The sequence below is a fragment of the Pygocentrus nattereri genome, chromosome 3, assembly GCF_015220715.1.
Source record: "Pygocentrus nattereri isolate fPygNat1 chromosome 3, fPygNat1.pri, whole genome shotgun sequence".
In the NCBI taxonomy this organism is placed as follows: domain Eukaryota; kingdom Metazoa; phylum Chordata; class Actinopteri; order Characiformes; family Serrasalmidae; genus Pygocentrus; species Pygocentrus nattereri.
Genome location: NC_051213.1, coordinates 21,211,535 through 21,238,652, shown reverse-complemented (window position 1 = coordinate 21,238,652; position 27,118 = coordinate 21,211,535). Strand labels below are relative to the sequence as shown.

Sequence of the window (27,118 nt, the reverse complement as noted above, 5' to 3'; positions counted from 1 at the left end):
CTCTAAACGGGCTCGCCCCTCAGTACCTGAGTGAGCTCCTCTCCCACTATGAACCATCACGCCTACTTAGATCACAAGGTGCTGGCTTACTACTGGTACCTAGAATTAATAAAGTTACATCAGGGGGGAGAGCTTTCTCATACAAAGCCCCCCAGCTCTGGAATAATCTTCCTGCTAATGTTCGGGAATCAGACACAGCCTCAATCTTTAAGTCTAGGCTAAAAACTTATTTGTACAGTCAAGCATTTGGTGACTAGTCTTCCCTGTCAGGTCTAGACCTGCTGGAGTCTACACTGCTCTGTTTTACTGTAATCTGTGGTCAGCCACTCTTTACAGTACTAACTCTGTTTTTTTTTTTTTTTTTTTTCTTTCCTTTCTCTGCCGAGCTGATCAGCTGCCCATCCTGTGCGTCTGATGCTGTTGCCTCTACTGCCTTGCTTGGTGCCGCTGCCCACCAGCCTTCTGGACCGGTTTGACCACCACTGAGCTTCTTGCTGTACAGCGCTGTGCAGTCCTCACCCTCAGATCTTTCTTTTCCCACTTTACTATAATACTTCATACTAATAATGTTTGCTATCCGGTGTCGACCATAGGAGAATGGGTTCCCCTTCTGAGTCTTGGTTCCTCTCAAGGTTTCTTCCTCTTTTAGGGAGTTTTTCCTTGCCACTGTCGCCGCTGGCTTGCTCATGGGGGCTCGGACCCGGATTTTCTTTCTTCTTTTCTCTTCTCTCTGTAATACTGATTGTTCTGTAAAGCTGCTTTGTGACAACACCTGTTGTAAAAAGCGCTATATAAATAAATTTTGCTTGCTTGCTTGCTGTTCTTGAAAATAACTAAGTTTAAGAGATAAAAGCAGATGCTGCTACTCTGGTTGAGAGGTTTTTCTTACAATGGTGTCAGAAGCCATATGCTACCCGAGAGAAAGTAAATACATATTTTAAAGCTTGATCATGAATAAAATCTTGTGGGTCTGCTTGTTCTATAGCTACAGTGAATAAATATACACATTACAATAAACACAACGTATGTATTTTCTCAGCCTCATTCACAGTTACAGTTGTTCTTGAAAATAACTGCTATTTTTCCATTTTGCTTTGCCCTCTTGAGGTCTGAACAAACCTGTTTGTCTGCTTGTCTGCTACCCGGAAACTGATCAAAGAGTCAGGGCATGTAAGAGGGAGAGAGAGAGAGAGAGAGAGAGAGAGAGAGAGAGAGAGGAACACAAATGTCTACAACTAAGCTACTTCCTGTCCTGAGCATACAGAGAATACTTTTTTTGGCACCCATGGTTAGATTGATGATCAACGACAGAATAAGATGGACAGCAAAAGTGAAAAGTGAGATCACATGGGTGTCACAGATTGTGAGAGAGTGTAAAAAGGGGCGGAGAGAGAGAGAGAAGGGGTGGGAGGTTGCTGGAACAGGCAGCAGAAGGCATTTTTCAGAACATTTCTCCATGTTTGAATTGATGTTGTCTCCACTGCAGTTATCAGAATAAAGAAGCTTGACGGCATGGGAACGTAAGACTTTTATTTCTGTGAGATTTGCAATGGTTGCTTTTGAGTCTTGGGGGAAAAAGTCAATTGAGACAAACCTTTGAAGATGTTTTAACATGGGTCACTTTATTTATACGCTTGCTGTTCTGTTTCCTTGGCTCTTAATGGAGGAGAAAATGTAGATGTTCTTCATTACTATTTAGCGTTTGATGAAACTGGTGGGAGTGTGACATGGATTGAGTTGGATTACTCAGCAGATTTTAAGACGGACTGCAAAATGGATCATTGATTAAAGGATCAGCATGGTAAGATGACCACTGAAAAGATGATATATTGATACTGGCAAATCAGGTTGCTTGAAATGCTGTATAAAGTATCTTTTCATTCTTCTCCATAGTTAAAAGGACACTAAGTATCTCAGGAAGTGCCTCCATATATAATTAAAATGCAGAGCAAGATGCACAGACTTTGGGTAGCCGCTCACTTGGCTACATAACTGTTGGGTGAGCAGTAGTCGGCTTCACATATATAGTACATTCCATGATAAAAACTGTACATAATAATATATGTATTTAAATTAAAGACCACATTATTAAGAGTATAACATTACGTCATTTGGCAAAGAAAGACAGGGGCAGTCTTTAGCCAGCTGTATAACGGAAGTGATTGATATCAGTAACTACTGAGGATCACTGCCCTTCTAGACACATGCTATATCTTCACCAGACTTAAAGACGGGGCCTAGCTATCACTCCATGTGTATCTCTTTGTGTAAGGTCACTGGATCAGCAGACCTAGGGAGAAGAGCACCACCTCACATTTCTAATGGCAATGGCTGCAAGTGCAGGGGGTTTAGGACGAAGCCCTGAACCTGATCTGTCCAGCTCTGCTGCATCCCAGCCCCCCACCAGCTCTGACCTTAAACTCCTCAATAAGGTCTTCAAAAGACTAGCCAAACTGCAAATGTTCTGTACTGACCCACGGCTAGGTCTGAAGAATAGTCCACCGTACCTACCTGAGTTGGTCTCGGAGAGTGCAAATCTCCTGACGGAGGTATGGGCTCCGTATAAGGGTTCAGTCCCAGCCGTGCCACGGGAGAATGAGGGGGAATACCTGAAGATCCATGTCCGACACCTGCTGGACAAGACGGACAGGGCCATCTTGCTGTTTAAAGAGGGCAAGGACAGGATGTTTGAGGAAAGGTCTAGCTACAGGTGAGAAGTATTGAAAGTTAAGGAAATTTTATGTGGCGGCTTGTTATGAGAGCAGTATATATATATTTTTTTCTTATATATATATATATATATTTCTGACATTTTCTGTAACTGAAAGTCCTGAGCAGAAATTGTGAGTGCCTCCAAAGAACATTTCACAACAACTTTTTACATTGAGGATCACCCTCAACACATAGGAGGGTATCATCACAGCTTCCATAGAATATATACAAGACACATTCACGAATGTACAGTAAAAAATAAACACAAAAAATGGAAATTATTTCTGCAGATGAATAGATACACTAAAAGGTAAACATATGCAGTGTCTATTGAAATCTATTGAAAGTAAGGTACTAAATATAGCTCTGGTGCTACTGAGACCACATCTTTTGCTAACTTTTGCTAACTGTCTTAAAACAAGCAGATTTTGGAAAACAACTGTGAAGCTAATAGTAATATTATTATTATTATCTTTATCATTATTATTATCGTTAGATCATCATGTTAGCTGTCTCAGAGAAGTGACATTGTATTACCAGATTGTCCCTTCTTGGCTGTTGCAACAATTCAGTGTTCATATTCGTAATGAAGAACCAAAGAGCTTGGTAGTTTTGTTTCAACTCCTGCATAAATTGAAAGTAGCCTGCCAGTTTTGTCCCTGTTCTGCGTTAAGAGTGGGCCAAGTGGCTGAGCTACTCTGACTACTAATGCCTCATGTGTATGAGTTCTGGAAGCTTCGGCCATTATGATGCTAATAGAGGGAATCTTCTGGCAGTTAAAACCAGTAGCCTGGCACTATGTCTAAGAACGCACGTGTTTCTTATAGAAGGCTACAAACAGAAATGTAACATTCAAATTCATCGGCCTGTGCAGGTTTCACACGCACAGTCAGACAAATAAAGTTTTAAAAAATAAATTCTGAAAAAATTGTGAATCAATACACATGGAATACAGCTCAAAGGGTTTACAGGAAAAAGTGCAGATCATTCACAATCTAATTGAAAAGCTGTGTAAAAAATACCTGTAAATGAATAACAAAATGAAATGAAAATTTTAGCACAAAAGTAATGTACACAAAACAGAATAAGCAGAAAAGATTGAGACAGAGAAGAGACTAAATCAAAATGGTCTACACTGCTGAGGAAACTATTAAATTTCAAGCAATAAAATGTAGTATCAACACTTTTTGTGTTTCATTAATGGTACAATTTAACCACGGTAAGATTCCACCATTTAACCTGTTGTTCAACAACTGACCTCTAAAGCGCAAACAAGCAACTTTCGAAGGTTAGAGTCAACATTTAATCCAAAACATTAAAAATCTGAATTGCTGAAACGTTTCGTGAGGATACAGTATTGTGTGGTACAGCAGCAAGTTGAAAATTGTGTGCTTTGTGAGAAGTGTAGGTGACATGCAATGTTGCATTTCAGACCAGACAAGTCCAGACAAAATAGTTGGGTTCATGTCCCTTATGTGCTACCTTCTTTCTGGCATTTACAAGCTCTGCTCATCTAGCATAAGCAATGCGAAGTCTCTGTATGGGAATATTATAGATGCCAGCCTCACTCATGAGACATTTTTCACATGAATCATGTACAGTCTTATGCAAGAGTTTAAACATCTCTAATCAAACATGTTTTTTTTAAATGACAATATGTTCATTTATTACCATAATAATAATAATAATAATAATAATAAGCTTTTGTAAAAACCTGTATTACCTTTTCACAAATAATACAGACAATAACTCAACTGGTAGTCATTCACACATAACAATACTCTCCCAAAATTCTTCCCTATAAAAGTATTCATAAAAAGCATTCCATTAAATAATCATTTTTAGGTGTTAGCAGTAGTAGAAAACACTGTCGTACAACAATAATTAAGCATTCACTTTTCTTCAAAGTAGATTGTTTGAATTTAACATTTCAGTTTTCATGAATATGCTCCACTCCAAAACTTCCTACAAGGATTACAGTATATGATTATATGAGCAATGGTAATGCTGTCTTATAAAAGTTGACCTTAAAAAGTTGACCTTAGAAGATTTTGCCGTGCCAATGAGTTCTGTATGTAATACTCGTTTGTATGTAATACTGGTAACTAGGTACATGTACTCAGTTACATGTACACTAGTGTTTAAATGTTTGGAATCACCTGTCATATTAATCATTATGATTATGATTAATGACTAATTGTCATATTAGTTGTTAATCATAACGTATACAGTGTCAACTGAAATTCTATAAGCTAGACATTAAAAGATATTTCAAGACCTTTTATTTAATATTTTAAGTTTCTGGGAACACCAAAAAGTTACTAAATGATTAAAAAATTATTTATTTTTTATGTTAGATTGATAGAGCATCTGCACTGCTTTGTGACAGATCACACCTCTGATTTTGAAGCATCAGCGTTTTAAGTTAGACCAAAGAATAATAAAAAGAGAACAGAGTCCAACAAACGGTCCTTAGTTTGGACATACTGCACATGAAACTTTATTTAGCTATTTATTTACTTATTTATTTATTTATTTATTTGTTTGTTTATTTAAGTAGATCTAAAAAGTGTTGTGCGATAAGATAATTCTGTTGGCTCGGTCCAACGCAGCCACAATGATTGTTTACTTCAATAGCTGGGATGTCAAGATAAATACTAAGACCAGGCGAAACCACAACAGTTGATGTCCTAAGACATCAGATAAAATAATAAACGTTGCTATAAAATTAGCAATATTTAGTTCTGTGAAGTATTCGTATAACAGAGATGAGTAAAAAGTGTTGAATTTAGTAGAGAACTCTTATCTATTAAATGTCTTGATGTGACCTGGTCATAGTATGTTAGCACATAAAAATATACTTTCCCGGCATGACTTGGAACTTTGCCTTACACTCAGAATTGAAGACATGAGATGTATAGACTTGGTTTTGACATTACAGATTTGATGATGTGTTCAGTTATGTCAGACCTATGAATAATGGTGCTTCTGGGACACACTGTGGTAATTCATAAAAAGGGAAACCCATTCTTCTATGTTGAACCTTAAATCTCTGGCCACAGATCAGTAACATAATTACTTTACTACCTATTCACTACATTAACCATATTTCATTAACTATAGTGAACCATTGGGCTAAAAAAAGAAAACAAGGTCATTACAGTGACCAGTGGAAAATTCAGCCCTTGAAAGAAAAGAGTTTTAAATAGTCTGTGGAATTGCTGAAAGGTACAGTGAGAGGTTTGTGGCCAGGAAGCTGGTAGTCCAAAGAAGCAAGGGTGATCAACTGTCAAGATGGAAAAAAAATAAGTGGAGGTGGTAATTTAGAGGCCTTTGACACACTTTTTAGAAAGTTATCTAAAGCTATCTTTACTTGCTGCTCGACTGACCATAATCGCGAGCAAATGTGAAAGGCCCATGTAATGCAAATTTGAAGCAAGATGCATGCAGAACTCCAGTAAATGAAGGGGAAGGATGATATGGTATGCAGCTATAGATGAGGTAGTTTAGTCTTGCATAAAAAAGTTGCCACCTGCAAAGTTAATTGTTTATTACCATTTGTGTGAAATGTTTGTTTGCTGCTATGGCTACTGCTATTGCTGTATATGATGGTGATTATGATGACAGTTATGAAAATGAAGTTAAAATAGGAGTCTTCTAATTATAGTCTATAACAGTACTACCTTTTATGTCTATGTACTATGCATTGTTATAGTTAAAAAGCCTATGGTTTCATAATAGAAATGTAACTTTCATCACGTTAAGTTAAATATTATAGCCTAAGTGGATGGTAAAACATAGCAGCTCTATGTTGTGCTGATTCTGTTGCTGTGGCTCTAACCTATGTATGGTCATTTACCAGTGGAAAATTCTGTGAGAGCTACAAAGATTCAGGACAGGAAATGTCAGACTGTGACTTCCTGTTTGTAGTAGCTTGCATGCATGTGTTTACATGTGGATATGTACATGATTTTTCTCTTAAGCGCACATTTGCTTGTATCAGTTTTAATAATGTGAAGAAGAACAATAGCTTTTTATTATGTTCGTTTATATTATGCATGTAGGTATGTCAATGCATTTTATGAATATCTGTAAATGGGTTTTGTTCAGCAGTGATATTAAACTTCTGACTCATTGCAACTGAAATATGCTTAATTGTACCTACATTTTTATCTATTCATGCTAAGGTAACAATGTTATATGTTGTTCTTTCAGGAGAAACTTGACAAAACTTACTCTGCTGTTCAGCCACATGTTATGGGAGCTACGAGCCATGTATCCAGGTGGTCGATTTCAGGGTGATATGTATAAGCTGACCAAGTCGGAGGCACAGGAGTTCTGGAGGACAGCATTTGGATATAAGTGGGTGAATATGACAAGAAAGCTCTTTATGCATGCATGTGGTTCATGACTTTAAGCAGCATGCTGCTTTAATGCAGTATGTTTATTTTATGTTACAGTTCAAGAAGTCCAAAATACTATTTTTCTACTGTATGCTATTGTGCCTTGTCATATATCCGATGCAGTTCTGAGAAGTTTGTTTCATGCTCTATGTATTCAAAAGCAAAGGGTGAGGTTTTCTCTCAGTAATGTAAGGAAGTACATTTCCTTTTTGTTCTCGTTCATTCTCAGGTGTATAGTTCAGTGGAGCAACTTTAAGCAGCAGTTGAGACGGGTACACAACTTTGAAGAGGGAATGGAGGCCATGGCCCTGAAGTCGACAGTTGATCTCACCTGTAACGATCACATTTCTGTCTTTGAGTTTGACATCTTCACCAGGCTCTTTCAGGTACATGTAGCCTGCAGAACTATTTTCATATCTTGACCAAACTGTTGAATTTTTTCTCTTGAATTTTATCTTTATTTAGAAAAATGGTAATCTTAAGTACTCAATATCTTATGAGCAGGTTCACTTGCATTTGTTATTGGTAACTTTATAGTAGAAGAAATGTTTTTTCATTTTAATATTTGTTGACATAATTATAGTAATATATAGATATAAAACATAAAAACTTTACACTATGTAAAGGTAAGCTGGTTCTTTTAAAAAAGTAAAACATTTTGATATGACAGCAATGATATACACATGGGGCAAGAACATTACTAAGATTTTGCATAGTGTGAGATTTTGCGTTGGACTGGCGACCTGTCCAGGGTGTATCCTGCCTTGCGCCCGATGGCAGCTGGGATAGGCTCCAGCACCCACCACCCCCACACACCACCTCACCCCCCCGCGACCCGGAGGGAGAAGCGGCTTAGAAAGTGTGTGTGTGTGTGTGTGTGTGTGTGTGTGTGTGTGTGTGTGTGTGTGTGTGTGTGTGTGTGTGTGTGTGTGTGTGTGTGTGTGTGTGTGAGATTTAGGTTTGAGGTTTTACATTATTACTAACCCTATTGTTACTAATTTAACATTCTGTTGATCTTCTTTTTACTCTTTTCTAATTCAAAAGTTGTAAAATATTTAGAAAGTAAACTGTAAAACTTATGATCTGTCCTTGTCTCAGCCCTGGTCAACACTGCTGAGGAACTGGAATCAGTTGGCGGTGACTCACCCAGGATACATGGCTTTCCTCACCTATGACCAGGTCATAGCCAGACTTGAACACTACAGACACCGTCCTGGCAGGTAAGTGATGTTTGAGTAGAAAACTTAAAAAGTGAAATGTGGAAAAAGTTGAGATGCCAGAGTCGATTTAGAGCATATTAAGGCTAATATGAATTGGAAATCGTTTCCCATTTTCTTTACATACTGTGGTATATTTAGGAGTAAAACACAATTTAAGACAGGGTCTCTGAGCTAGCTGAGCATTTAGCATGATGATAGGGGTGGTGGGAGGTGGTAAAGCAGTATTATTGGTTAATATTATTTCTTACTTCCTGCTAATATGCAGTGATGTAATCAAAACTTTGAAAATGCAGGCATAAGATTACGGAACAATGAGAATTTTGTCTTTTAATTGATAGGATATGATTAATATGATCAGCACAATGAATTAACAGTAAAAAGGTAAAAAAAAAAATTTCATGTTGGCTTTCAGGAAAAAAGAAAGTCCTTTTTTGCTGGATAGCTCGCCAGGCCCATGAAGAATATTCAGTGTCTGTATTACAAAGTTTCTGTACTTGTGTTCTTTATATTGTTGTTTTGGTTAGTACTAGTAGGAATGGCAAGCTAGTCATTGTTTTCCCTTTATTTATTTATGTTATGTATTAGAAGTGGCTAATAAACTGGTCAGCTTGTTAAGCTAGCTAATATAGCAAGCTAATATATACAAGCTGTAAAATGAATGAAAACATTACACAGGAGACTTAGTTTAGTACTTTTTTATAACATATATATATATATATATATATATATATATATATATATATATATATATATATATATATGAAACATTAGCATGTAATTCATTAAAATCCTCATGGAAATAGAATATAATTGTTCTTCTGTTGTCTGAATAATGGTATTCTGTGAAAGAGAAATTCAGACAGGTTTGCATTACTTTACAGAATACAAATACAATATGAGATCCTTCACAATTTTGGTGGCCATAATTCATTCTAAGTATGAGCTGGACACCAAGCTCCAAACAAAACTAGTTACAGTTATATGCAACAGTTTAGGTACCTGTGGCCATATTATATATTTTGTTGATTTATGAAGTGAAAAGAAGGAAAAATAGCCTCTGCAGTAAACTGTTTATAAAACAAAACTTTTCTGGAAATGTTTATGCATTTTACATTATATTTCATAAACTTAAAAAATATCAAATATTAAAATAGTAATCAGGGCATGTGCAAATGTTTGGATACCCAAAAATCCCAGAACTAAACTAACTATTTAGGCCTTAATCGCCCTGCTGGGATGGAATAGGCATGTAAAAAATGGACTCAACAACTATGAGCTCTTCTAAGCAGTTGGCTGAGGATCTAAAAAGGAAGCTAACTTATGCCTACAAAGCAAGGTACGGGTATAAAAAGATGTAAAAGTGCTTCCAGCTTGCTATTTCCACTCTGTATAATGTTGTTAAGAAGTATGGTAACACTTTACTGTAGCGTGCTGTTCATATGGTTACGTGACACCTACATAAGGTTGTCATTACAACTGACATAACGCTACATGACTGTTTATAAATGCTTATTACAACAGATGTCACCTGTCATAAGCTTTACTTTAGCTGACTTTGATCTAAATTGTAACTTTATAGTGAACAATGCTTAGTGGAACAAGCATTTATAAACAGTTAAGTAGGGTTATGTCAGTTGTCATGACAAGCTTATGTAGGTGTTATGTTGCTTCATGAACAGCACCCTACAGAAAAGTGTTACCAGAAGTACCAGTAATGGGATACCAATAGGGTACCAGTAAATGTAAAAGTCAAGGAAAGACTTGGAAGACCAAAAAATCTCTTAGATAAAAGTTGTCATGTGCTGACCAGAAAAACAGCAAAAAAACAATGACAGCAAAGGCTCTGGAGGAAAGTTTAACTGACATGGGAGTGGTGGTGCACCATTCTGCTATGCTTGTACAGACATGATCTGCATTGATGAGTCATCAGAACCATCTTACCTATGACTTCCTACCTATGACAGAAAGTAAACTTTTGTTGGATGCAGAACAACATGTGGATAAGCTACAGACATTTTACACACAAGTGCTGTGGACTGAAGAAGTGAAAATGAAACTCCTTGGTTACAATCACTGAAGGTCTGACCAAAAACAAATGGGCAGCATTTGATCCAAAGAACAGCTTGTTAACTGTTAAGTATGGAGTGGATTATTTATCCTCTGGGTTTGTGGGGCAGCCAGTGGCTACGTGGTTAAATGGATTCCACTAAATGTCAAAAGTGAAAAGAGGTTGAATGTGAAAAGAGGTTGAATCTGAAAATATGCTAACTTCTACAATAGGAAATGGTCCAAAACATGCCTCAAAATTCACCATGAACTACTTCAAGAAACACAAGCTGAAGCTTTTGGAATGGTCCTCACAGTCCCCTAACTTGAGCATCTCTAAACAAATCTGTGCTAGAAGCATTTTTGCAAGGAAAAGTGCATGAAAATTTTAAAAACAAGAATAGAAAGACTCTTAGCTGGCTATGAAAAGCATTGATAAGCTGTTGTATCTGCCAAAGTATAAAGGAACTTTCTATGACAACCCTTGAAATGCTTGTGTCATGATATTGATAGTTATGTACACTGATCAGCCTGCTGAAAGGTTAGTAAATGTAGGTAGCAGTAGCAGTATTTAGGATCTCTCTACTTCTTCTGTTCACAGCTATATCTTCCGTCTAAGCTGCACACGAATGGGTCAGTGGGCAATTGGTCATGTGACCTTTGATGGCAGCATCGTGCAAACTATTCCAGAGAACACACCTCTCTACCAGGCTCTAATACAAGGATTCAGAGAGGGATGGTGAGTGCATTTTATTGTGTCATCCACTACACAAAGGTTAAAGAATGTGGAATAATATGATAATCAAGAATGTGTATATTTGCAGCTACTTGTACCCAGATGGACGTGATGTGAACCCTGACCTTACCAGCCTGTGTATGGCACCTCAGAAAGGCTGTGTTAAGGTCACAGAGGTAACTTAGTTTAACTTACAGTAAATCAGCAGCCAGTAGTGGGTTGAAATAATCACAGAGGCTGTTTATGCTCCTGAGTTTTACTGTGATTGGTATAGTTAGCTGTGATCAGAACACAACAAATGCTAGCAGTCTGCTGTTTGGTAGGCAGACAGTGCCAGTCTATATGTCATGCATCAGCTGACTCTCACAGACATTTGCTATTGTCGTTGGAGTTGCTATATTATTTATGTCATAGCAAAATAGAAAATAAAGAGAAAGCATATTTAAATAAAAAGAGATATGGAAACTTTCTGCTTTTTTTAAAGTGAAAGCTCTTGCCTTCCTCCTGATATTTAGCAAGATTTTACCATTTGTCCCTATGTTTAAATGATTACTCTTTGGTCTTAACAGATATGACTGAAAAATAGTTGGGATATATTGTCATTATTTATCTGTTTTGTCTATTATTTAACACAAGTTTATGGGTTTAAACCGTTTACCATGCTAGCTCATTCTCTCTCTCTCTCTCTCTCTCTCTCTCTCACTCTCTCTCTCTCTCTCTCTCTCTCTCTCTCTTCCTCTATACCTAACCACATTTCTCTGTGCAGGAGCAGTATGAGTTATACTGTGAAATTGGCAGCACATTTCAGCTTTGTAAGATCTGTACTGAAAGAGACAAGGACACACGCATCCAACCCTGTGGACATCTACTCTGTAAGCCTTGCCTCACTGGCTGGCAGGTATTCTAAACATATACTGATGTAACCATTAATGAATGTATGAATATGCCCTGTATGCGTGTATACATGCACACACACACACACACACACACACACACACACATATATATATAGCAAGAGAGAGAGAAAGAGAGAGATGGGGGGGTAGCTAAGTAGCTAACTTTTTGTAGCTAACTACAAGTTTTTGTAGCTAATAGCTGTAGCCGCTACAAATTTTTGTGTAGCTGTACCAAAAATTTTCGATACAATTTCCCTACAGGCTTCACACAATCTGCGCAAGATCTGAACCATAGATTGCGGTCATTAACTGGGCTGGTGGCGACGGTCACACACTGATAACCTCTTACTAGTAAGCTTAGCTCAGGGGTCGCAACCAAATTGTTCAGAAGAGGCATTCTGTCCTTTCAACAAAAATGAAAGCGCCTTGGGAGCCACTACCATGTTACATTTACCATCACGACTGTAAATGTGTCTCAGTATGTGCTAAGGTGCTAGTATATGCTAAACATATAATATGAACAAAAGACTTAGACTTACTTTGCTCAGCTTTAACCTTTGGATCAGCTATAGCTGCTTTTCTCGCACCTCAGTCAGGAAACTTTCCTGCAAGTTTCTTGTAAAATGTCTCTTGATGTTAGACTTTTTACAAGTCTGAAGTTGCTTCTTATTCACCAGCTTATTCACCAGCTTCGAATACTCCTGTTCCACTTAAAATGGTGCCTGAGGCGCCAGATAGTACTGTGCCATTTAAAGTGGAATGGGAGAATTTGAACAAGAAGCTGACTTTAGCTGTGCAAGTTGTTGCTAATTAAACACATGAGGAAACCAGATCAGTGCTTATAAATACAAATAAGTCCATTCATTACCAAATGATCAATGTTCGTCTTAAAGCTCTCTCTTTGCCTTTTCGTCATCTGCATTGCTGTGTGACCAACGGTCTGAGCGTCAGTTTTCAGTGTTAAAGGTTGGTGAATTAGCGGTTATACATTAACTCCAGCATTTAAGAACATATATTATGAAAACTGTTAGGCCAATTGGACATGCTACATTGCCCCTAGGTGTGAGTGTGTGTCTGTCTGTCTGCCCTGCAATGGACTGGTGACCTGTCCAGGGTGTATCCTGCTTTCCGCCCAATCGCCGCTGGGATAGGCTCCAGCACCCCCCTACCCGCGACCCTGAGGGAAAAGCGGCTTAGAAAATGTGTGTGTGTGTGTGTGTGTGTGTGTGTGTGTGTGTGTGTGTGTGTGTGTGTGTGTGTGTGTGTGTTAGAACTGTGTGTTATAATGATTTTACAGCAAAGGAGGATTATGTTATTTTACCTAAAAATCTAGTTTTGCTGTGGAGCCGCAATAGCTCTGCAGCAGTAGAGAGATTATTCAGCTACGCAGGTCTGATTCTCACCCCAAACAGAGCCAGGGTCACTGATGAGAATTTTGAGGCTAAAGTGTTACTGAAGTTTAGCAGGACTCTGAATGTCATGTCTGCACAAATCTTGATAAAATGTTTCAATTGTAGCAGTTTTATTTTAACCGTTGACAATGCTTTGCACTAAAGTGTTTGGTTTGTATGTGGTTCTTTTTGTTGCTTTTTGTTAGGAAAAACTTGGAATGATTGACTTTGCCTTTACTTAGTCTACATTTTTGTTAGATATCACACCTTTGGTTGTGTAAGTTTAATTGTTAGTTACACTTAAACTTACTTTTTGATGATCTTTTTGTATGTGTGCAGCTTTTCAGTTGCATGTTTCTGTCTGGCACGTGATTAAATGAATGTCAGGTGGAGATTCACAAACATTCTGACAATTGCGTTATATGTATCCCTATTAAAATAACTGACCACATATTACGGAACTTGGCATCATTCAGATAATGGTTCAATGTTTTGAAAAGCACAATTGACCACAATAGGACCCAACATCTGGGTTTGACTTCCTGTCTGTGCTTCTTCAAGCATGAGTGCATGTGTGTGTGTGTGTGTGTGTGTATGTGTCTAATTTTCCACTGCTTTCACATTCACTGTCACGCCTGAGAACAAGCATTTACATTTTCAAGCACAAGAGTAGGTCACATGCATTTCTGCTGCTTCTTACAGTCACAGTACTTTCCAATGAACTCATTCATCTTCATGCGTATCAGTACATTTACAAAAAGTGCAGTTTGCATGTATTACATTTGCTTATGATGAACCTTTCAGTGACGTTATAAATAACTTCCTTTTGAGGTATTGTGCAATGTGAAGATGCCCCTTTCAAGATGAAAGGAAGCACTTCTGCTGTATACAACTTGTTTGTGCATTTTGTTTACATTGTGTGTGCAGTGCTACATTATCATTTCTGACCCTCAGAAGTCAGATGGACACACCTGCCCTTACTGCCGCTGTGATATCAGAGGAACAGAGTCTATCCTTATCGAGCCATATAATCCTACAAGAGACACATTTACTGAAAAGAGAGAAGAAGATGATGATGAAGATGAAGATGAAGACCATGAAGATGTGGAACTGGTCATGAAGAAACTGGCCATGATGAAAAGGGTGAAACTGAATACACTGCATGTGTGAAGTAGAATATGCCTTTGCTGTGCGGTTGTGTCTGGACAGCTTTGTTTCATATTTGTCAAAGCCATCTGTTCAGTTCTATTTTTGGTACTTTAAAGGAATAGTTCAGTCAATAATGCTAGCATTGCAAAGAGTGAATGAAACCAGTTAGCGTTATGCAGATTACATAATGTTAACTGGTGGTCTATCCATTGTTAGCAGTGTTAGCATAACGTGTTCAATTGGCCATGTCTTACTTACAAAATGTCATGACGTTTTGTGAGTGTTTGTTCCAAAACCAGTTAAAATTCATTTTATAGTGAACTTTCTGCCTTATAATTACATGGGCTGTTGTTATTCTTGTGTTTTTAGGACTGTTATATGTATTGACTGATATTTATTAGATCATTTCACATTTTTAAAAACAAACAGCTTTATTTGCATCTCAAAAGGGTTTATGCCAAAAATAAAAACAAAGATATTCCAAGAAAGTACAAAACTGCCCAAAGATTTATTTCCCATGTGGTTCCTAAATTACCTCTGTTCTGACTGGTAGCACTGTATTGTATCTCATTCAAAAGACAGGCTGAAACACTCCATATAACTTCAGTGTAAATGGGCAGACTAATTTGTTGTAAGCTGAATAGGCATAAATACGTAAATGTATTGGTATTCATGACATTACAAAAGCGATGCATTTAAAGCATTTCTTGCAGCTTATCCTTATATGAACTGTGGAGTGAGGGGCACATCATGAAACTTTAACAGTGCTTACTTACTAAATCAGACTAAAGGAAAACTCAGTTTTCCATCATATTGCCCTTTAAATGGTAATGATGTTTGGCAAGGTATTAAGGTAGGTTCTTTGAGGTGCATAACGAAAAGTGTAAGATGAGCACATTGCCCATTTAAAACACATTAAATAAACTATTACTTTAAACCTTTATTAGATTTTTCCAGTGTATCATAGCTTTACTTAGTGCATGTGCAGTAGTTGCAGAGTTGTACATTTTTTGACCTTTGAACTTTATACCAGGCATCACAAGAGGAGTACCAGATACCTACTTCCAGTTTAGGACCTCCTCCGCTTCCTCCAAAACACTCCACCCCCTCCCCCTGCCCCTCGCCCAGACCTCACGTCAGGCCTTCCAACAGAGGAATGCACGCCAAGGGCCTTGGTGGCTCAGTGAGTATCTTTACAGCACTGCATCAAATATGGCATTGTTAACAATGTTGAAAGTTCTATAGTGCGATATTGTTAGTCACAATTAGACTATATAACCTATTCACAATAATTACTAAGTCTTTTAATATGAAGGTCTTTTACTACAAAATGCTTTTCTTTCTTGAAATGTCTTTGATTATACAGAGTGACATTTCTCACTTGTGTATGCCAAGGTAACAATACCCTGGCCCCTCTTTCATAAAAGCATGTCAAAATCAAAGTCCTTTGTTTTTCTCATTTGAACATGATTTTTATTTTAAAACTTTTCAAACATAAAATAAATCCAATCTTCTTTCTTTTTCATAATATGTTTGGTAAAACAGTAAAACACACTTGGGGGTATTTTAAAAGTAGATTAATCAAATGATGAATCAATTCACATGCATGAGGTCAAATGACTGTTAGCAATGTTGCATTTATTGGGTACTCTTTATTGCTTCCTATATTGTTTTTATAATGTAAGACTTTTCTATGACTGCAGAAAACTGGTAGCAGTGAGACATCTTCAGAAAACCAGCTAAATCAAAGTGAAGCATTCTCCAACAGGTCAGAAATCACGTTTATTTATTGTTTTTTATTTCATTGACAAAGTTAAGCAGATCTTGCTTATGACTAAAGTCAAAAGATTTGACATGTCTATCTTTTTTCGAGTCAAACTCATTTGCATCAACTTAACCCAGCTGAGAATTAATGCTTAAATTTTTTACATGATATTGTCTCTTGCAGTGAAGAGTCATTTTCTAGCCAACCATCATCCTCACAGTCAGGCAACAACAGTAAGATATTTGTTTTAATTGTTTTTGAACAATGAACATGTGTAAAGCTTGTGTCATTTTACGTTACCATACATTATGCACTTTGTAATAGGAAAGAAATGTTATAGATAGTTCGGAGGTTTTGCCAGCCAAAACAGACTAACAAATGCTAAGCTTGACTACTCTACCGACTCACACTAGTCATTATACGGTGAAGAGTCTGTCTCTCATAAATGGTATGAGTGTAAACCCCAGTGCTGCCACTTAGATTTCTACTTTGACACTTTTTTATCTTGTCTCCTTCAGAGGCCCCATACTTGTGAGCCTGTTACTTTTTGCAGCCAGTACACGTAAAAGATGCATACCGGCCTACGTTGTACTAAGTAAATAACTACAACCCCATTTCCAAAAAAGTTGGAAATCTGTGCAAAATGTAAATAAAAACAGAATGCAATGATGTTTAAACTATTTGCAGCCTATATTTAATTGAAAATAGTACAAAGACAACATATCAAATGTTGAAACTGAGAAATGTACATTTTTGGGGGAAAAAATGCCCATGTTGAATTTCATGCCAGAAACACATTTCAAAAACATTGGGAGAGAGGCATGTCAAGCACCATGCTGCATCACCTCTTTCTTTAACAACACTCTGAAAGCGTTTGGGAAATAATGTCTGTAGTTTTGGGATTTCATCTGTTGTTTTTTTTTTTTTTCGTTTAATAATGTAGCAGATGTTTGTAATGGGGGACAGGTCTGGACTGCAGGCAGCCATTTTAGCACCCCAACTCTTTTACTATGGAGCCATGCTGTTGTAATACATGCAGAGAGTGGCTTGGCATCGTGTCTGTTTTTAATACAGTAACACTAAGGGCCTGAAGATTACAGCCTGCCAATAATGGTTTTCATCCTTGTCTCTTGAATACAGGGATTTTCTCCTGATTCTCTGGATCTTGGCTGATATTGTGCACTGTAGATGATGAAATCTATGTGTTCTGTGCTATTTTATGTTGAGAAATATTATTCTTGCCTTGTTACACAATTGGCCCGCACAGTATATCACAAAATGGTGAACCCCTCCCCATCAGAACACACTATGATTTGTAAATTAGCATTTTGAAATAATTGAATTTGTTTGTTTAGAATCATCCTTAAAATGAACCTGATCTGCCCAAGAATCCTAATAGCCAAATAAAATACAAACGTTTTAATGTCTACAGTGACATCTTGTGGCCAGCATTTGGAAAAATGAGTTAAAGTGAGAGGGGGAAAAGAAAACTGCCAACCTCTCTTTATTATTTCTTTTTCTCAGCTGCAGTGCCATGGTTGGGACCTGCAACTTCAGCTAAAAAGACGAACGAGAAAAAAAGGGAGAAGAGAACTAAGGAGGAGAGGAGCGAGTCACACTTATGGTTTCCAACAGGACGACACAGTCGAAAGGACTCAGAGAGACATTTCTCATCCTGACGATATTGCACAGAACTGCAGGATACATTATGGATAGAAATGTAATGAGAGATTTTATTATGTTGCTCGCATTGTTCTAATAGTCTGTTCTCAAGATTATCATCCTTGGAATTACAGCCACAACAGTAGTTCATGGCACAATCAAACTATACTGATACTCACATTGTGGTTAACTGTCTTCAAGTTTAAATTCTACCTCACTGATACTAATAGTAGAAATACTATAAACTGCTGTACACTGTATAATCCAGAATGTAACAGTGTGATCTAGGAATGTAAAAAAATATTGAATCAACATTTATGTTACAGGGCAGACAGCTCAAACAGAAAGTCAGATTGCAGGTTTGTTGGCATTATTTAGCAAATAAAACAAAATGTAACAATGTGCAGATCAACTCTTGATAATACACATTTACAGCATTGTCTTAAACAGTATATTTACTATGTATATCAGGTAGTTTGATTGAGAAAGGCTAATAATGAACACCCTTGCAACAGGTAACAGTTCTAGAAAATTCTAAAGATCTTAATAAATTGCACATTATCAATCTCAGACACTCACCTTCCTGGTCATGTATGAACTATCAATAGGTTTTAGACAGTTTTACTGTACTAAACTCAGTCAGGGGTAAATGTGTTTAAGACTGTAGTCACTGACACAACAGGGGTGTGAATTGGGGAGTTTATTCTTGCAGTTTGTCAGTTATTTTTTAATGAGTGAGGGGAAAAAGCCCTGAGCACAAAGAAGGAAAGGGCTCCAGTAGTCATGTAGAATGCCTGACTCTAAGGGTTGGCCTCCATGACGTCTCTGATCCAGTGCAGGTACTCGCACACCTTTACATATACACCGGGGTAGCCTGGAAGACCGCAGCCCTGCCCCCATGACACCAGTCCCTGGACCTCTCCAGAGCACACCAGTGGACTGCCTGAATCACCCTGACAATGAAAAATATTTAGATGAACAAAACATCTCTAAGAGTACAGTTACATTCCAAGTCTTATTACTCCATTCTGTTTTTTCCACTGATGAATGCCTTCTGCCTTTATGGTTCACATTTTTGTTTAGAAGTGACCTAAATCAGTAATGTCAAACGAATGATCCACAAGGGTCATAAACAACAACAAGACATGAATTATTAGCATCTCAAGTCCTCATGACAAGAATTACATCATTTGATTATTTGTGCCACAATTGGGACAAGAAGGTAAAAAGGCCAGACGCACTGCCTTTGTTGCTTTTACTGGCCTTAACTTTAAGTTCCCTCAGGGCTGCCACACTGCCAACATTCAACAGTGAATGATGGCAGTAATGCAGTTAAAAAAAAACCTTGAATTCCAATCTGGCTATTCTCATTAAGGCACATGTCCATATGCATCTAGTCTATGACCTCATATAAAGGTTGTTCAAATCTGTGGCCAGATTCATGAAAGAAAATGTTTAATAAGGATCTTTAAGACAAGTACTAAGTACTAAGATGTTCATAAAAATGGGACATTGACAAAACATACTGACAAAACACCAATGCTTCCTTACTTAGGATTCTTGGGTAAGAACAGAATCTGTGCACACTCAAGTACACAAAGGTGTGAACAGTTCTGTGGTTTAAGAACACTTCATGAGTCTGACATAGGAAGATATAGGTGAATATGAGGCCCAACGTTCTTAAATGCATTTCTAAAAGGGAAAAAAACTAGAATTGTTCTCAAATATTCTCTAAAGAAGGTCCTTATTTTTTCTATGATTTTCTTATATATATATATATATATATATATATATATATATATTTTTTTTTTTTTTTTTTTTTTTTTTTTTTTTTTTACAGCGTAAAGGGGGGGAGGTGTGTCTTACCAAATATTCATTGGAAAGAAACATACTAACACCAGATTTCTTTACAGTGTTGGTGATAGGAACCAGGCAGGGTTGTGATGTGTACAATGCAACTACAGTGTATTTTATTTACTGTCCAAAGTCACCAGTGAACCTATATGTGTCTTTGGGTTTTTATATGTAATCGTGGTCTGTATGCAAAAGTGTTGAATGAAAAGTTAAGAATAAAATAATAAAAAATTCTTACAAGCATTTTTGAAGAATAACAATTTATCTTAACAGTTTTCCAAATTTGGCATTTAAGAAAAAAAAGTGTATTTTCTTTGTTAAAACACATTTGTGAATTCAGCCCCTGACTTGAAATCAGATTGTTGCATTCATACAGATCTGTCACATTAAGGCAGAAAATTTAATTTGGGCCATTTCAACCTGATAATGTGAAAATAGCATTATATTCTGATCCTAAAACATCTAAATGTTTGCATATTATCATATGTCACAGTCACCTGACAATTGCTCTCATACTCAGATATATGTTCCTACAATGGGAAGAGCCTGAAACTGAAACTTACTCCACAAGCATCCTTGCCGCCCTCTGGATAGCCAGCACACACCATCCTACGAGTCAGCATCCCAGGATATGATTTCTCACATTCTTGGTCACTCACGACCGGGACATCAACACACTGCAGACGGAAAGGCAGGAATGCTGTTTTGAGAACAACAGAAAAAAATAGATGCATGTCAACAGGTTTTTGTAGGCTTTCTGAAATACATATGCATTTGATCAAGCACATGTTGGTCTGTTCATCATTTAATGCAATTTTTTTTTTTGACAGCAACAAAAACAATCTCCAAAATTACTTTTAATGCAAGTCAGTGTCAAGAGATTTTGGAGTATTTCTAATGGTCCATTCATCATGGACTTTTTACACAATATAAAGGGCAGCTGATGTGCTGCAATTAACTATTAAAAATGAAAATCCAAAAAAAGAAAATTATATACACAAGGGTTTTTTTGGACAGAATTGAAATGTCACATACAATTTTTCATAGATTACGGTATATCATACAGTCTTAGAAACCACGTGTTTGATATTATTTAACAACTTGACATGTATTTGTGATACGTAAGCAGTGACCTAAGCAAGCAGATTGTATTTTTTTTTTTCTTTTTTGGAAAGGATTTCTATACATTACATTAGCCACATAAATCCAGTGCAACAATAAACAAGCAAACTTTGGACACCAAACATATCATATGATTGACTACATTTGGCATAAAAAGGAAAATATGTAAACTTTTTATTTTCAAACTATTCAAAATAAAACAATTAGTCTAAAACAATTCTAGCAGAAATCCATCCATCCATCCATCCATCATCTTCCGCTTCTCTGGGGTTCGGGTCACGGGGGCAGCATCCTAAGCAATGAGGCCCAGACCTTCCTTTCCCCAGCCACTTCCACTAGCTCTCCAAGGGGGATGGATTCCGAGGCACTCCCAGGCTAGCTTGGCGATATAGTCACGCCAGCGTGTCCTGGGTCTTCCCCGGGGTCTCCTCCCAGGTGGACTTGCCTGTGACACCTCCCAAGGGAGGCGTCCAGGAGGCATCCTAACCAGATGCCCGAACCACCTCAGCTGGCTCCTCTCGACGTGAAGAAGCAGCGGCTCTACTCCGAGTCCCTCCCGGATGACCGAACTTCTCACCCTATCTCAAAGGGAGAGTCCAGACACCCTGCGGAGGAAACTCATTTCGGCCGCTTGTATTCGCGATCTTATTCTTTCGGTCATTACCCAAAGCTCATGACCATAGGTGAGGGTGGGAACGTAGATCGACCGGTAAATCGAGAGCCTTGCCTTATGGCTCAGCTCTTTCTTTACCACAACAGACCGGTAAAGAGCCCGCATCACTGCTGACCCAGCACCAATCCGCCTGTCAATCTCCCGCTCCCTTGTACCATCACTCGTGAACAAGACCCCGAGATACTTGAACTCCTCCACTTGAGGCAAGAGCCTATCCACGACCCAAAGAGGGCTCTCCGCCCTTTTCCGCCTGAGAACCATGGTCTCGGATTTAGAGGTACTGATTCTCATCTATTATTCTATTATACTATTATTCTAGCAGAAATGTACAGATAAATTAAAGATACTCCTTCAAACCCACATTTTGGAGTGGCTTATTAATCAATTTTCTTTACATTTTAGAATTTTGTATGGATAAAGAAGAAAGTCATACAAGTTTCAGTGCTGATAGTTCCCCATCCAGGGACAGTACAGCGCATTCCTCCATAAGGACAGCCAGTGGGCAGAGAGATAGGTCTCACTGCATCGGTCACCTTCACTGGGTGGAACAGCTTAATCAGCATAATGTCATAGTCCAGAGTCTGGTAGTTGTAGCTGAAGTCAAAAGGTCAAAGATTAATTTTAGACAAGCTGGTCATGACCTGTTCAGGGTTTCATTGTGATCCAAAACATCTGCATTAAAAGTAACAGGTAGTAACGAACAGATCTGGAAGTGGATGTGATTCTGTAGAAAAAGTACTTGCTTGGGGTGCCAGATAATGTTATTTGTCTTCATGAGTTGTTCAGTTCCCTCAAACACACGAACATCATGATCTCCCAGAATAAGCTGCATGCTGTAGGGACTGTGGAAGAGAGTGGAAGATTGAGAGAGAAATAGGTTCAACTGTTATAATGGACAATGAGCATAGAAACAAGAACGTGTTCCTAATAATATGCTCTGTGAGTATAAATACTGAGCCTTTTGTTAGAGTCTGGGCATGTGACATCAATACTTAGAACATGTTACATGGTCTGAAAAACTTGTGAAATCTGGCCCAGTGCCTCTGACTTTTAAACTCATATTTCAGGCTTTACAGTGTGACTACACGCACACCAAAATTTAGTCTCAGTAATGCTACTTCTTTCCATTTTAACAAAAAATAAAAAATCATATAGTGCCATTTTAACTTACATTTAAGAACAATTAAGAACTTTTTTCCTTTTTCTGTAAAGTTACTAATTTGGAGATGTATATTTTATGTGGACAGTGATCAAAAAGCTGTTTCATGAACACAAGGATCAAGTCAAAAGCCCCGAACACCAAATCTAACCATCATTGATAAAGTATCTTACACATCCCTAAAAGAACTGGAGGCTTTTGTTCTATATGAATAATCCTATATCCCATTATATATACTTCAGGACTTGTATGTCAGCATTAAAAAAGGATGAAAGCTGTTCCGAAGTCAGGAAGTGGTCCTAGTGTTGATCATGCACATATCATTAATCTTTTTTAGGTGTTTCAATTACTTTGTCCATTGCCTGTGTCTTACATCACCAATAGAAACTGAAATGTATATGTAGTTCAATAGAGAAGAAAGTGCTACTTTGCTTTTGTGAAGTACTCACCTGTACCAGCACTGGGCGACAGAGAGCACCCACTGTTTGTTGATAAGCACTCCTCCACAGAAATGATAGCCATAGTTGAGAGAGACCATCCAAGGCTGTGAATGAGGGCTGCACTCATAGCCTCCAATGATCCTTCCATCACCTCGGGGTACTGCCACTGCAACACCACACCAAATACACACATCAGTGCACATAATGGAGAAATATAGTCTGCACTTGTATTTTAATAATCTAAATTGGTTACAACAGATGTGGCCTCAATAGCTGCAGTCTGATTATAGGCCTTTTATGTCCAGATACAGTAATGTTGAAATTCAGAGAATACCCTACATTTATCTAATCTACAAAGTGGCCATTAAGTACTATTTATTGATTTTTCAGGAGATATTTAAATCTTTGAGAGAGAGGAGAAAATCAAGCTCCACTCTTGCTGCAGATCTACCCTTCCACTGTGAGAGGACAACTCAACACTATGGGTCTGAAAGGATGTGTAGCTGCCAAGTAACTGTTACTGAGAAAACAAAACAGACAAAGATGCTGCTGGTGTTCAGAATAATGAACAGACCACCCCAAAGTCTAGACCTTGACATTACTGAATGTGTTTGGGATTACTTGGATTGTAAAAAGCAGAAAATGCAACCAATGTCTAAGAACTTTGGAGGTGTGGAACAAATAAAAAAACTGAAAGCAAGTCTTCTGAAAAGAATGTAAGTTTAATATGTTTAATAAAGAAACATTTAAGAATGTTAATAAAAAAGTGTACTCACTATAAATTATATTATTAAAATATATTTTGTATTTGAGGCTTCTATGTAATTTTCTGTTAAGTATATGGTGCTTTTTTGCTGATGAATATCTTGTACTTAATGGCCATTTGACTGCAATATAAGATGTTAAAATGATTGTTTGCTTACCAGCAGCTCCCACTAGTGCCAGAAGAATGAGCAGTTTCATGGTGATGAGTGTTTCAGCAGCCCGCAAAGGTGTCTGTCAATTCAGGCCTTATTTATACTATCTTTAACCCACTCCCCCCAGACACACATATACACACACACACACACACACACACACACACACACACACACACACACAGACACATCTAAAGCAATGACCCATGTTTAATGGTTAACTTGGTACAAGATGTTTGTATGACCACTGTGTGCTAAAAACAGCAAGACGTTTTAATTGAAAGTACAAAATTAATCTTAATAAGTAAATCATCTTATCTCTTTCAGTCAATCCAGAACTGCAATATAGAACATTTTCTTAAATATTACACACCTTAAATTAAACATCGTACATAACAAAAATAGTGCGGTAACAATTAACAAAACAAGCCATACAAAACTCGAGTAAAAAATCAAGAAAAAAAAGAAAGGAAAAACAAAACAAAAAGAGTAGATAATGTAACCATAACATAACATAAAAAAGATTTGAAACAACTGAAAACTGAAAAATCACACTGGAAGAAAATATCATGTGTATATTTACAAAAACTTTAGTTGAATATATTCTGGTAAATGCCTACATTCCTGCCCACTCCATCATAGTGTTGTTCCAGCTGTCAAGGACCTATGTACTTAACTGATCTCTAAATTTGTTTAAAAAAAAAAAAAAAAAAAAAAAAATATATATATATATATATATATATATATATATATATATATATCAATTATAAGCAGTGAGACCAGTGGGGAAGGCTCAGTAAACCTTTAAGGCTCAGTAAATTACTGTTCAACACATGTAGCAAGTTTTTGCTGTGGGTAATTTTAAATATTTTTTGTCGCATATCTTGTTATATTAGTTTCTCTACATTTCACTTGCTCCAGTTTATCAAAGAGATCTGTTGGATATTTTTGTTTATAAGTATTTTTAATCAAGTCGAGTAGGAATCATCTTACACCTGTCTTCAACCTTTAACCATTTGAGTTTATGATGCATTTAATTTATGTTGGTTCTATATGGACACACACACACACACACACACACACACACACATCTTCTAAGTCGCTTCTCCTTCTGGGTTGCGGGGGGTGCTGGAGCCTATCCCAGTGATCATCGGACGGAAGGCAGGATACACCCTGGACAGGTCCTATATGGACATTGTAATGTAATTATTATTATTATTGTTATTATTATTTAATGTAATTATTATTATCATTATTATTTAATGTAATTATTGCCTTATTTTGCATTATTTGTAGTTGTGTCAGATTTTGCTTTGTTGCATTTGAACAGATTGCAGCACAATAATCTAAATTACATAGTACCAGTGAATCTGACACTAGTTTTAGTGACCTCAGTGTTAAAAACGTTGCACATCTCCTCATTACTGTTAAGACACTTCCCTTGTTTTAAATTATGTTCTCAATATGTTCTGACCACAATAATCTGTTGTCAATTGTAACACCTAAGAGTTTAACCTCTTGAACTTGCACTATTTCTTCTTTGCCTATATTGAATGTTAACTTTGGTTCTCCCTTCAGTGATGATTTGAACCCAATTATTATACTTTTTGTTTTCTGTATATTCAGTATAAGTTGATTGCCTTCAATCCAGTTTACCACTATCTTTAATTCTTCATTTTTTTAAAGATTCTTTACTGTCCTGGCTGCTGCATACAGAGTAGTGTACATCTGCAGTCTGGCTCTGTTCAATACTAAAGGCAGATCGTTTATATATATCGAAATAATAATGGGCCAAGACAACTTCCTTGAGGTACTCCTAGATTTACCCTTTTACTCTTTGATAGACATCCGCTACAGAAAACATTTCGTCTTCTATCTAAGAGATACCATGCTCTTTGAAACCAAGCTATAACTGTTGATTCCAGCCCATAATAGGCTAGCTTCTTTAATAATAGATCATGATTCAGCATATCAATAGTAGCGCTCAGGTCTAAAAGTAATGCTCTGACAATCTTTTTTCCATCCAGTTTTTTTTAACCAAGCATCGTTCATCTGTATTAATATTGTACATGTTTAATGTCCTTTCCTATAAGCACACTGAAAATGTATAATTAAACTGTTTTCCAAGAAGTAGCTTTGCAATCTAGATGTCATCAGTTTCTCTAACAGTTTTCCTAAAACTGGAAACAAGCTTATAGATCGACTATTAGGTCCATAAAGGAAGCTTTTTTTGTCTTTTGGCAATAGGATGATTTTTCGCTTCCTTCCACAGTTTTGTATATATACCCTTTTTTACGCTTAAACGAAGATAGAGCAAAGTGCTTTAGTTATATGTTTTGCAGCAACTTTTAATAGTTCCCATCCAGATGATCAATCTTGGATGTTTTCTCATTTTGTATAGTTCTTATAATATGTTCAGCCTCTTCCTCAGTAACATGACGTTTTTTTTAATATGAAGTTTTTTTTTTCACAATTAGCTCTTTACTGTTTACACATGCCTGTTCACTGATTGTATTGCTCATCTTGTTTTGAAGATTGCCTATTTTCTTTATAAAATAATCATTGAAATAATTTGCCATTTTTCCTGGTTTGGTTAAGAAAGAGCCCTCTATCTCAATAAAAGATGGCAATGAGTTATTTATCTTGCCTAAGATATTATTTTAACTTTATTTCTCAGTCTTCATATATTAATGTGTGCTATATTCAGCCCCTCATTTGGTATTTTAAGGATGACATTTGATAGATCAGTACCTGTCAGTTATACCTCATATTTCTGTGCTTCTTAATTTTTCAAATTACCTGTCTGTGTATGTGTTCTGATTCATGTACATACAGCTGGACTTACACCTCTTGTTTTCTGTATATACTTTTCATTCTTTTCTTTTTGGGGGGAGGATGGGCTACTAGTTTGCCATATTTGGTGTATGCTACTTCTCCCCTATATCTTATGGCTCTAATTGCTGGAATAAGTTC

At 37.1% G+C, this 27,118-nt stretch overlaps 2 protein-coding genes across 7 annotated transcripts; one reads left to right on the top strand and one right to left on the bottom strand.

The window, feature by feature from the left end:
• The first annotated feature begins 1,389 nt into the window (after window positions 1-1,389).
• cblc (Cbl proto-oncogene C, E3 ubiquitin protein ligase) lies at window positions 1,390-18,550 on the top strand. Of its 6 annotated transcripts, XM_037536922.1 has the most exons (15): window positions 1,390-1,520; window positions 1,700-1,801; window positions 1,894-1,999; window positions 2,273-2,710; window positions 6,928-7,074; window positions 7,345-7,501; window positions 8,214-8,335; window positions 10,983-11,120; window positions 11,206-11,293; window positions 11,884-12,015; window positions 14,359-14,547; window positions 15,587-15,736; window positions 16,257-16,321; window positions 16,502-16,551; window positions 17,843-18,550. In XM_037536922.1, exons 4-15 carry the CDS (start codon window positions 2,322-2,324, stop codon window positions 17,995-17,997), a joined length of 1,782 nt encoding a protein of 593 aa, XP_037392819.1. In that variant the 5' UTR covers window positions 1,390-1,520; window positions 1,700-1,801; window positions 1,894-1,999; window positions 2,273-2,321; the 3' UTR covers window positions 17,998-18,550. The 6 variants fall into 6 exon arrangements, with proteins under 6 accessions (XP_037392819.1, XP_017555825.1, XP_017555826.1 ...); XM_017700336.2 differs by lacking the exon at window positions 1,894-1,999 and having other exon boundaries at window positions 1,391-1,520; XM_017700335.2 differs by having other exon boundaries at window positions 1,426-1,801.
• A 169-nt stretch (window positions 18,551-18,719) lies between these two features.
• LOC108428948 (trypsin-like) lies at window positions 18,720-24,191 on the bottom strand. Its single transcript, XM_017700338.2, has 6 exons — window positions 24,152-24,191; window positions 23,238-23,394; window positions 22,373-22,471; window positions 22,063-22,223; window positions 20,398-20,534; window positions 18,720-18,933 (listed from the first exon to the last, which is right to left on the bottom strand). The coding sequence occupies exons 1-6, from the start codon at window positions 24,189-24,191 to the stop codon at window positions 18,781-18,783; spliced, it is 747 nt and encodes a 248-aa protein (XP_017555827.1). The 3' UTR covers window positions 18,720-18,780.
• Window positions 24,192-27,118: the final 2,927 nt, after the last annotated feature.